This window comes from Chiloscyllium plagiosum, unplaced genomic scaffold, assembly GCF_037043375.1.
Source record: "Chiloscyllium plagiosum isolate Xiang-an unplaced genomic scaffold, Cpla_swu_hap1 HiC_scaffold_39, whole genome shotgun sequence".
NCBI lineage: Eukaryota > Metazoa > Chordata > Chondrichthyes > Orectolobiformes > Hemiscylliidae > Chiloscyllium > Chiloscyllium plagiosum.
Genome location: NW_028270177.1, coordinates 8,995,141 through 9,008,106, shown reverse-complemented (window position 1 = coordinate 9,008,106; position 12,966 = coordinate 8,995,141). Strand labels below are relative to the sequence as shown.

At 47.3% G+C, this 12,966-nt stretch overlaps 1 protein-coding gene across 2 annotated transcripts in view; it reads right to left on the bottom strand.

Moving 5' to 3' along the window:
• coro2ba (coronin, actin binding protein, 2Ba) overlaps nt 1-12,966 on the bottom strand; it is a 206,533-nt gene that overhangs the window by 70,673 nt on the left and 122,894 nt on the right. For both annotated transcript variants that reach the window (XM_087981465.1, XM_087981466.1), the window contains exon 2: nt 6,122-6,322. In XM_087981465.1, the coding sequence (XP_087837591.1) occupies nt 6,122-6,322 (201 nt within the window). The remainder of the gene's footprint in view (nt 1-6,121; nt 6,323-12,966) is intronic.

Below are 12,966 nucleotides of genomic sequence, written 5' to 3'. Positions count from 1 at the left end.
TAATCCATCTACCCCGCACACTATGAGGCAATTTAGTGTGGCTAATTCATCTCCACCGCACGATATGGGGCAATTTAGTGTGGCTAAACCATCTACCCTGCACACTGTGGGGAAATGTAATGTGGCTTATCCAACTATCCTGCACATTATGGAACAATTTAGTGTGGCTAATCCATCTACTTTACACAACATGGGACATTTTAGTGTGGCCATTCTATCACCCCCGCACACTATGGGGTAATTTAGTGTGGCTAATCCATCTACCCCACACACTGTGGGGCACTTTAGTGTGGCTAATCCATCTACCCCACTCACTATGGGGCAATTTAGTGTGGCTAATCCACCTACCCCACACACTATGGGGCAATTTAGTGTGGCTAATCCACCTACCCTGCACACTATGAGACAATTTAGTGTGGCTATTCCAGCTGCCCGCACACTATGGGGCAATTTCGTGTGGCTAATTCACCTACCCTGCACACTATGGGACAATTTAGTGTGGGAACTCCACCTACCCCGCACACTATGGGGCAATTTAGTGTGTTTAATCCACCTACCATGCACACTATGGGACATTTTAGTGTGGCTAATCCACCTTCCCCGCACACTATGGGGCATTTTAGTGTGGCTAATCCATCTACCCTGCACACTATGGGGCTATTTAGTGTGGTTAATACATCCACCTGAATACTATGGGGAAATTTAGTGTGGCTAATCCACCTACCCTGCACACTATGGGGAAATTTAGTGTGGTTAATCCACCTACCATGCACACTGTGGGACATTTTAGTGTGGCTAATCCATCTCCCCTGCACACTATGGGGCAACGTAGTGGGGCTAATCCATCTACTCTGCACACTATGGGGCAATTTAGTGTGGCTAATCCATCTACCCTCCACCCTATGGGACATGTTAATGCAGCTTATCCACCTCCCCCACACACTATGGGGAACTTTAGTGTGGCTAATACATCTACCGTGCACTCTATGGGGAAATGTAGTGTGGCAAATCCACCTACCATGCACCCTATGGGGCAATTTAGTGTGGCTAATCCACCTACCCTGCACACTATGGGACAATTTAGTGTGGCTAATCCACCTACCCTGCACACTATGAGACAATTTAGTGTGGCTAATCCACCTACCCTGCACACTATGGGGCAATTTAGTGTGGCTAATCCATGTACCATTCACGCTGTGGGACAACTAAGTGTGGCTAATCCACCTACCCTGCACAACATGGGACAATTTAGTCTGGCTAATCCTCCTACCCTGCACACTATGGGACAATTTAGTGTGGCTAATCCATCTACCCTGCACACTATGTGGCAACTTAATGTGGCTAATCCATCTACCATTCACACTGTGGGACAATTTAGTGTGGCTCATCCATCTACCCTGCACACTATGGGACAATTTAGTGTGGCTAATCGTTCTACCATTCACACTATGGGACAATTTATTGTGGCTAATCCATCTACCCTGCACACTATGGGACAATTTAGTGTGGCTAATCCATCTACCCTGCACACTATGGGGCAATTTAGTGTGGCTAATCCATGTACCATTCACAATGTGGGACAATTTAGTGTGGCTAATCCACCTACCCTGCACACTATGGGACAATTTAGTGTGGCTCATCCATCTACCCTGCACACTATGGGACAATTTAGTGTGGCTAATCGTTCTACCATTCACACTATGGGACAATTCATTGTGGCTAATCCATCTACCCTGCACACTATGGGACAATTCATTGTGGCTAATCCATCTACCCTGCACACTATGGGACAATTTAATGTGGCTAATCCATCTACCCTGCACACTATGTGGCAATTTAGTGTGGCTAATCTACCTACATTGCACACCATGGGGCAATTTAGTGTGGCTAATCCATCTACCCTACACACTATGGGGCATTTTAGTGTGGCCATTCCATCTCCCCCGCACACTATGGGGCAATTTAGTGTGGCTAATCAATCTACCCTACACACTATGGGACATTTTAGTGTAGCCATTCCATCTCCCCCGCACACTATGGGGAAATTTAGTGTGGCTAATCAATCTACCCCACACACTGTGGGGCAATTTAGTGTGGCTAATCCATCTACCCTGCACACTATGGGGCAATTTTGTGTGGCTAATCCATGTACCATTCACACTGTGGGACAATTTAGTGTGGCTAATCCACCTAACCTGCATTTCTTTCTATTGTGGAGGAACTCCATGCAGACACGGGGAGAAGGTGTAAACTCCACACTGAGGGTGAAATTGAACCCGGGTCCCTGGCGCTGTGAGGCAGCACTGCTGAGCCACTGTTGTCCACCCCACTGTTTCAGGATCTTTTCCATTTGTCTTTGAGGATATTTGGGGGTCAGTTTAATGTTGCTTCCAAAACAGTGCAGCATTCCCTCAGACTCCCAGACTGTAACTGAGAGGGACACGACATTCTGAATTAGGCTGGATTGTGTCACCCACATGAGGGGCAGCTTGGTACTCACTGCCCATCTCAACCTGCTGGCACAGTTCAGGGCAGCGGGAGAGAAAAATGAAAAGGAAATTTACAAACAATAAAACATTGAGGAAATGGGTTTCTCACACTGGGTAGGATTAATGATTGCCTGGACAGAAAATAAAGTTGTACATTTAGCAAGCGCCTTTGACAAATACCAGAAGTCCTAGGACGCTTTACATTTCTTCTGCAGTCCTGTCACTTGTTTGTGAGTAGGAAACGTGGCACCCAATGTAGGCACAGCAAGATCCCACAATCATTGGCCAGATTGTGTGCTTAATATTTGATGCGTGTTGAGGAACTCTCTCCATACGCCCCTCACCCCACACCCCCTCGAAATAATCACACAGGACGCCAGTGGGAGGAGGGGGAGGGGGGTGGGGTCAGGTACTTTACATTTCTATCAAATGCTCATACCTCTGAAAAATCACTCTTTAGGGACGAGAGCAGCAGGAGAGCAGCAAATCTGTGTGTCTGTAGAGACGGGGTGTAGGGAGTGCGGTTTTGCAATGAGTAGGGTCCTTGTAGACTCTGATATGGGACGTGAGGTCAGGGGTTCCCTGTAGGGTCAGAGGAAGGACAGCAGTACACTTAGGAGGTGATGGCCTCATGGGCTGCTAATGAAGGGACCCAGGTAATGTCCCAGGGACCTGGGTTCGAAACCTGCCACAGGAGATTGTGGAATGTGAACTTGATAAAATTAGGAGTCTAATAATGACCATGTGCTGATTGTAGGGAAGGCCCCTCTGGTTCACTAATGTCCCCGAGGTAAGGAACTGCCAGCCTTACCCAATCTGGCCCACGTGTGACTCCAGACCCACAGCAATGGCGCTTAACTGCCCTCTGGGTAGAAAAATGAGCAGGTTAGGTGAATTGGCCAAGTTAAATTGCCTATAGTGTTAGATGCAGTAGTCAGGGGTAAATGTAGGGAAATGAAGGTGGGTTACTCTTTGGAGGGTCGGTGTGGACTTGTTGGGCCGAAGGGTCTATTTCCACACTGAAGGGAATCAGGGAAACACTGAATGAGCAAATTTTAAAAATTCAGGCACAGCCGTTACATCTGAAAGGCCGGTAGTGGACTGGTCGGCAGTGATGTGCTTCACCTAATTCAGCACAAGTTCAAAGGGAGAGCTGCAACCAGCAGGGAACAGGGAGGAGGTTATATACATCTTCCACAATTTTAACACAGATTTTGCTTCAAAAGAACTTCATTGGTTGTAAATTGTTTGAGCTATCCTGAAGTTGTGAAGGGCGCTATGTAAATGCAGTTTCTGTCCTTCCTTACTAAAAGAAAACCAAGTCTAGCAGATGCCTAGCTTCTAAAACCACAGAGCTGAGGGTGGCCATTCAGTTCATCATTTCCGTGATGGCCATTTGAAAAAGGTATCCAGAACCTCTCACTCCCCTGTCACTCAGCCTGTAAATATGTTGATCAATGGAGACTAGTTTTACAGCATTAAAGTTAGTTCTGTCCAGAAAGTATAAATAGGGGAAAATATTTTATAATAAATTAGCCGGGAAATATGTAAAGTTCTTTTCTACCCATATTTCTTGACTTGGAAGCGTAATGGCTCCAAGTCCATTGAGATCTGAGAGCAAATGCTGTGCAACTGTTATTTATAGTTCTTCCACTGGGTGGCGGTGTTGCCTGTAAAACCAACACTTGCTCCAAAGTTGGAACTCTCTCAAACAAAAACAGAGTGTTGGAGAAACTCTGCAGGTCTGGCAGCATCTGCAGAGAGAAACAGAGCTAATGTTTGGGGGTCGAATGACCCTTCTTCAGAACTCTCTCAACCTCATGCCAGTTCAAAAGTAGGGTAATCTATCTGTCACCTGTCTCTCTTCACCCAGTTGGCTTGAAAAGAAATGGAAGTTACAGTGACGATACTGACCAGGAGAGTGAGACCAGGCTACTCTGCCCCTCTAGCCTGCCGCTTAATATGATCTGTTGCTGGTCTGAATCCAAATACCCCCAAGAACCGTCCCACCTGGGGTGGGGGACTCCAGAACTAGAGGGCATAGGTTTAGGGTGAGAGAGGAAAGATATAAAAGAGACCCAAGGGGCAACATTTTCACACAGAGGGTGGTACGTGTATGGAATGAGCTGCCAGAGGAAGTGGTGGAGGCTGGTACAATAACAACATTTAAAAGGCATCTGGATGGGGACATGTATAGGAAGGGTTTAGTGGGATATGGGCCAAGTGCTGGGAAACGAGGCTAGAATAGGTTGGGATATCTAGTCAGCATGGACAAGTTGGACCGAAGCATTCTGTGCTGTCCATCTCTATGATCTCCTGCTCCTGATAAATCCACAAAGCACTTAATTAAAATGTGTGTCTCCTCCCCTGACCTATCTCAGCACTGATTTCAGCCTCTTTCCTTCCATCTAGTCACCGACCTTCTCACTAAACCCCACCTGCCTGAGCTCCCTGGTCCTTTGGTTCTCACTGCAGGATGTGTGTTCCCACATCATCACGTGAACCAGTGCTGATAGTTGTGCCCCTGAACTGCTGTATAACACCCTCACGACCTCCCCACGCTCACTTGCATGGGGCAGTGGGGGCAGTGGGGGCAGAGGGGGGGAGGTGAGACAGCAGAGTTCCAGCTGGACTGAGCCGGCCATCAGTTAGCCCGCTGTCCATCTGGTCGTGGCTTCACCCTGAACTCCCCAGCGATCTGGAACAGAGACATGGCTGGGGGGGGGAGAAGGTAAAACAGAAATCTCAGCATTTTTAATCCCCCCCCCCACCTCCTCCTGACCTGTGTACGGGCTGTGGGTGTTGTTGGCTAGGTCAGTATTTTCTGTCCATCCCTAATTACTCTCAAAGCTGAAATATCTGTTGCCCCCTTCAGCAAAAGTCTATTCACATCAGTGTCTATTCTCCCTGCCTCATGGTAGATCACATACTGGGAGGGACTCCCGTGATGACGTGGTAGCGTCCACACTCCTGGACTGGGAGACCAGGTTTATGCCCTACCTGGTCCAGAGATACGTGACAGCAGGATGGTTCGGAAAATAGGTTCAAAAATCTTTTTAAAAAAAAGAATAAACTCGCTCGCTCCCACAAACACGGAGCCTGTTTCACAACTGGGCCCCTCTACAGGTGGCAAAGACTGCTCCTCCAATGGCAATGCAGCCAATCACTGCATAGCAAGATCCCACAAACAGCACCTCGCTCCCTTCCCCCACGCCTCCCTCCCCACCCACTCAGCCCCCTCCTAACTCTGTTGCTGCACGAATCCCTCTAACAGAAGCTGCAGCCCCGATGCCCCTGTTTCCCATGGACAGCACCACTTAGGCAGCCCCGATGCCCCGTTTCCGATGGACAGCACCACTTAGGCAGCCCCGATGCCCCATTTCCGATGGACAGCACCACTTAGGCAGCCCCAATGCCCCTGTTTGCATGAGTTTTTCCGAGTCGCTCCCTGTTTTGTTCATTTATTGATTGTTGCGTTTTGCCAAGGGGTGGAGTGGGATGGCGGTATCGATGGGAGGAGCTCTGAGACAGCAGACGCACCATTTGCAGCGTCGTGGTGCCCGTGCCAGGGCCGGGGTGGGGGGCAAGGGGGTTACCATGGGCTGTGGGTTGCCGTTGGAAACACTTCCTACCTGCTCCAGAGGAATGACGAGGAAGGATCCTCCGCCAGCGCTCTCGGTGACGATGGCGAGGAACCTGGGGTTGATGGCACAGAAGTGGTTGTCATGAACGTTCTTGGTGATGGAGATGCCGTCGAAGCAGTGTTCTCGGCTGGCGGCCTTGCCGTAGACATTCCGGAACTTGGAGTTGCGGTACTGTGGGCGCCATGACATCTGGAAAGGAAGCAGAAGCGATGGTGTTAATGGAAATCTCCCCCAGGGGTAGGGGCCGGGCATCTATCACATTCTTACATCGGTACCAGACTGCGCAGTTTAAGACAATTACGGACCCACAACCTTCCAGTATTAAAGGTCACTCTTTCAGAGTCAGTAGATGTGGAGCTGGAAGAGCACAGCAGGTCAGACAGCATCCAAGGAGCAGGAAACACAACATTTCAGGCTTCACATCTATTGACTCTGACTTCTGCAGTCCTTACTGCCTCCCACTCTCTCAGAGTAGTCAGTCAGCAAGGACAGAACCTAAACTGAGTGTGTCTGTGATACCATAAATAGCTGCTAATAAACTTCAAGATATCTGTTTCAACACAAACAGAGGAACAGGAATGATGCAGGATAATATGGGAACTGGGTTTCAATATGTAAGGGTTGTTTGTCTATTACAGAGACAGAGAGAGAGAGAGAGAGAGGGAATACCCCAAGCTGATAGGCTGCCAAATTCCAAACATTCCAGAGCTTTCCAGAGGGCAGCTGGGAGGACAGCATCAATATGGTTTGCACATTTTGCCTACGTGTGAGCTGGCACAGTGATCAGTACCCATAAGGACAACGTCAGGGAAATCTTAAATAGCCCAACACTTCACCGCAGTGAAATGGGCCACTGCAGACTGCCGTACAAAGTGCTATATTTGTGTCAAGTGTGGAGCTGGACAGCAGGTTGACATCTGTGCACCCAATGAGACTGCCGTGTTGTCTACTCTTCCTCTTCCTAATCTGGTGGCTGACTGCTACTTGGCATCTGTGACTGAGCGTGAGGAAACATGTTGACTGCTTTGCCTGATTGTCTCAGATGGTATTGGTGGGCACCTTCTGGTGGCCTCCTAGAGAGGGCTCCGTCTGGCTGGGCAGGGGCTGGAAATACAGAGGGAGACAACCAGGCACCTCTGGAATATCCCAGGACGGCTTCCCCACGGGTCCCGGTCTGACACTCCTCTTCCCCCTCAATGGGCAATAGCACCTCACCCAGCCAATCAGTTGGTGTATCCATGCCTCTCAGGTGAAGGTCTTGGCACATGGGCAGTAGAAGTTGACCCTTTGAAGAGTGTGAGCTCCACCCTCCTCCTGGCTGTGGCCCCATGTCTGTGACCCTGAGCTGACTCTGATAGGATCACCCATGTAGGTGATACCCCCGAGGCTGGGGAAGGACAGGGAGGAAGGCACTGACATGGTCATCTCTGAGGTTCAGGATTGTTCCTCTTTAGAGGCAGATCCAAGGGGCTGTTAGAGAGAGAGACCTGGGGGGTGGTGTGTGGACAGTGCGCTCTTCTTTACCCTACACATCTCTGCGTACTATTGGTAAATTAGCAAGACAAATTCACCCTAACCTGCACATCCTTTTGGACTGTGGGAGGAAACCAGAGCACCCAGAGGAAACCCACACAGACACGGGGAGAATGTGCAAATTCCACAGACACAGTCACCCGAGGCTGGATTCGAACCTGGGTGCTGTGAGGCAGCAGTGCTAACCACTGAGCCACCAGGTTGTTTAGAAAATATCTGTAACAAATGTGCCACACGTTCAGATGTGAACTAGGTTGAAAGCAAGACAGAACATTTAGCTCAATAGATCAATAAATACAAGAATTTACATCACATCATTCAAATCACGCCAAATCCTTTTACAGCCAACACTTACAAGTGTAGTCTTTGTTATAATTTTCTAAACTACAGTACCAAAGCTTGTACAGCAAGGCCCCAGTAATTTTCTATCATTTCAAATATTTATCTGATTTCCTTTTGAAAACGATGATTAAATATTCCATTCACCTTTTTAGTCAATGGACATGGGAACACAATACATGGCTTAGAAATGTCTTCCCTCATGCTGCCTATTTCTGTCATAATCACCATGAACTTTGTCCTGTGGTTACTTGTCCTTCTGTTCATGAAAATGGGTCTCAAACCTGCCTTAATATTGAACAGAGATGGAAATGCTGCGTTTTTCCAGCAACACATTTCCATCTCTGATCTCCAGCATCTGCAGACCTCACTTTCTCCTTAATATTGAACAGCCCTATTCAATATCATAATGACCTTCTCTGTACCAAGGAAAGCAAATTCCCAGTTTCTCCAGTCTCAGGGGTAAGTGTAGAGTAATAGGGTAGGGGTGGTTACTCTTCAGAGGGTCGGTGTGGACTTGTTGGGCCGAATGGCCTGTTTCCACACTGTAGGGATTCTATATTTCTTTCTTTTCGAATCTGGAGGCTGTGTAGAACAATGTAAGGAGAGTTGTTAGAGGCAGGAGCTACCACCTTGACTGAAGGTCTCAGTGACATACAGCTGCTTGATCTGATTGGAGGTGTTCCTGTTGGACAGTTAGAGATATCCAACCCAGCCTTTAGCCCCTTCCCCCTGCTATCCCAGCACCTCATCAACCTGCTCCCTGAAGAAGGTCAAGAGCCTCATGTTCATGCACCTGGGCACATTCATATGTAACATGCTCATCCTTACCCTTACAGGCAAAGATACAGTGACAAGGGCATGACAACACTGTGTCTGCACGCATAGATACAGAGAGAGATGGCAACCCTTAGAGCTGTGATTGGCTCAGTGTGTTACTAATACCAATGTGGTTTGGTGGGGAGGACAGTTCTGAGTTAGAGGGTTCTCAATGGAATGTGGCTTAGTGTCACTAATGAGTTAAAGTCAATGAGAAACAACAAAGCATTCTGCAATGTGTGTCCCTGAGAGCTGTTGGTCCAGAAGCCAAGTTTATGGCTGTGTCCTTGTCCCATGTCCGTTCAGATGGAAAGCTACCTGAAGGGTACATTCTCTAGGTCGTGATGAGGTCAGTGAGGTGATAGTGCAGCACGGCCAGGTGTTTGAGCTCCTTTGTGCTTTCAGAGTGAACCCTGGCATATGGGTGAGAGGTAGTGCCACTGTGGTGCCAATTGTGCAACACTGGTCGCTGCAATGAAGTGGCAGACATTGACTCAATCTGGCACGTCTCCAGTGGTAACCTCACAATGCCAGCTCACACTCTCAGAGACATGAAACATCAAGGAAAGAATGAGACACACCCTGGTTAAGGTCAGCAGGTCCTCTGTTCCCTTGTAACCCTCTCTTGAGTCAACCATGGGTACTGACCTCCTGTGGAGCCCAGACTGCCTTCCTTTGGCGGTGATGGCCTCCTGTTGGCACAGCCTTCCCAAATCTCCCGGCTAACCCTCAAGAGGAATCCTTACTGCCCCGCTAGGAAATTTTTTTTAACTTGTGTTTATGTTTATGTAATGATCAGAGAAGCATATAATTGTGTAAGAGGTGATGATGGCCTAACGGTATTATTGCTAGACTAATAATCCAGAGACTCCAGTAATGTCTGGGGTACCAGGGTTCAAATCCTGCTATGGTAGATGGTGGAATTTGAATTCAATAAATGTCTGGACTTAAAAGTCTGATGATTGCCAATTGTTGGAAAAACCCATCTGGTTCACTAATGTCCTTTTATGGAAGGAAATCTGCCATCCTTACCTGGTCTGGCCTACGTGTAACTCCAGACCCATAGCAATGTTGTTGACTCTTACCTGCCCTCTGGAACAGATAACAAATGCTGACCTAGCCAGCCCTCATCGCGTGAATGAATATTTTTTTAGAAAACCTGACCAGTGGGCTCCCCCCCCCCCCAGGCAGAAACACTTACCACTTAATTTCAAAAAAATCCACCTCTGATAGATAAGAGGACATTATAATCAGCCCAGAGATTTGCTGCAAGTGAATGTTGTAATTGTCCATCATTTCCTCTGGCAGCTCATTCCTGAAGAAACGTAGAGGGGTTCTCCCTAGTGTTCTGATCAATATTTATCCCACAATCTACATCATAAAAATGGATTATCTGTTGTTATCACTGTATATGTATCGGCTGTTGCATATCCTACTGTAAAGACGATAAAAATTGGACGGTATTTTATATCTGACTTTAATACCTGAGACTGAAATGGTTCTGGGAAAGGAAGAACACTGGCTTGTAAAGGCTGCAGCAATCCCTTGACCACGGGTTGGTCAAGTTTTCAACACTTTATAGCATCATCTGCACTGAGGCCAAGTGAGCACCATGTGATTCCTGCCCGTGTATCCATGGTGATGGCACTGAATCTCAGAGTTGAGGGGGTGAATAATCAGCATCACCAGAACAAAACTCCCTAAAGTGAGTCAGGATGGGATGACCATTTATTGCAATTTTTGTTTAATGATTTCAAGGCATTAATCTAATCTCTGAGATGAGACATTGAAGTTTATGCATCGCTCTCATGACTCTTAATACTGTTGGAATCCCATGTGAGATTAAAGCTGTACATCAGTCACCAAGTATCTACTAGATTAGACAATGCCTCAGGAGCTTTATTTGAATCATAGCATCTCTACAGTGCAGAGAGAGCCCATTCAGCCCATCATGTCTGCACTGACCCAGTCCATGATCCTATCCCCATAACCCTGCATTTACTACAGTCGATCCTGCACATCCCTAGACACTACAGGCAATTTCCCACGGCCAATCCACCTAACCTGCACATCTGTGGGAGGAAACCCACGCAGACATGGGGAGAATGTACAAACTTCACACAGACAGTGTCCCGAAACTGGAATCGAACCGGGGTCCCTGGTGCTGTGAGGTAGCAGTGCTAACCACTGAGCCACCGTGCCACCCCAATATGTTTATCTCACTGCATCAGCTATCCCTTCTCTTGCAGCAAATGGAAATTTTTAAAAAAGTTCCAAAGTGTATCTCACATCATCAAGGCACCCCAATGTGTTTTGCAGTTAATGTAATTTTGGAAGTGCAGGGTGATGCAAGTGATAAAGTTGGGGGAGTGGGGGGGGGGGTTAGCACTGCTGCCTCTCAGCACCAGGGACCCCGGTTCGATTCCAGTTTCGGGACACTGTCTGTGTGGAGCTTGTACATTCTCCCAGTGTCTGCAAGGGATTCCTCCCACAGACTGAAGATGTGCAGGTTTGGGTGGATTGGCCATGGGCAATTCAAGGAGTGAATCAGATCCAGTCATTTAACCTCTTTTAGTTAGCAACAGCCGACAATTCTTTTCTGCACAAGGCCATACCTCTGCCTAATAAAAACGTAACTACTCAACGCCTACTGTACCAGCCAGGAGCCAATTACAGGGCTCTCCTGATTGACAGAAAGAGCAATTTGATTATCATTTCATTGCAGTTAGCAGATAAAGAGACAACATCAGGCAGATACACGTGGGCACAAGGCTAAGAGGAGTCCTGATGAAGGGCTTTTGCCCGAAACGTCGATTTCGAAGCTCCTTGGATGCTGCCTGTGCTCTTCCAGCACCACTAATCCAGAATCTGGTTTCCAGCATCTACAGTCATTGTTTTTACCTAAGAGGAGATAGTGCCTGGTACAATAGATGAAAGAACTCTCTAGTTTAAAGTTCTTGGGTTAGAGTCTCATTCCCAAGACACCCAGTTGTTTAATTGGAGCCCAGTCTTCAGCTGGAATGAAGAATCCAGGTGTCCTTTGAGCTCTCAGTGTTCTGGTGTTTCTTTTAAAGATCAGTTATGTCACGGGGCATTTTTCTTCCTTCGCGAGAGACTGAGAGAAGCCTTTATCTCGCTAGTACCAGTCACAAATCCATCTCTAGTGTTCGGCCACAAAGTGCTTCTTGAGAGATGAGCTGGTTTTGGGTAATCGACCTGTGGAAGTTGTACTTGTTCAGGTTCAATCATTGGAGGTGAGGTTATAACTTTCAATACAATGAAAATTCACTAAAGGGTGGAAATAAAAACACCTGCAACACTTTAGCGGCATCTGATAAACTGCAGTTTTGGTTCATACTATCTTTTTTCCAGACTTGACCAACCTGTGATCAAGGGATTGCTGCAGCCTTTACAGGCCAGTGTTCTTTCTATTCAAAACCATTTCAGTATTAAAGTCAAGTTTTTATCATCTTTACAGTAGGGGGGGCAGTACATTGGCTCAGTGGTTAGCACTACTGCCTCACAGCGCCAGGGACCTAAGTTCGATTTCAGCCTCGGGCAACTACTTGTGTGGGTTTTCTTCCACAATCCAAAGATGTGCAGGTTAGGTGAATTGGCCAGACTAAATTGCCCACGGTGTTCAGGGATGTGTAGGTTAGGTGTATTAGTCAGAGGTAAATATAGGGCAGGGGAATGGGTCTGGGTGGGTTACTCTTTGGAGGGTTGGTGTGGATTTGTTGGGCTGAAGGGCCTGTTTCCACACTGTAGGGATTCTTTGATATGTAACAGCCAATATAGACACACAGTGATTACACCAGATATTTTTATGATGTTGGCTGAGAGATAAATATTAATCAGGACACTGGGGAAAACCCTCTACATTTCTTCAGGAACAAGCTACTAGAGGAAGTGGTGGACAATGACAACATTTAAAAGGCTTCTGGATGGGTACATGAATAGGAAGGGTTGAGAGGGATATGGGAAAATGCTGGCAGGTGGGAGTAGATTAGGTTGGGATGTCTAGTTGGCATGGATGAGTTGGACCGAAGGGTCTGTTTCTGTGCTGTACATCTCTATGACTCTATGGGATCTTTTCTGTCTTGAGGTATCAGGTTAATGTCTCATCTGTAAGTTACACTTCC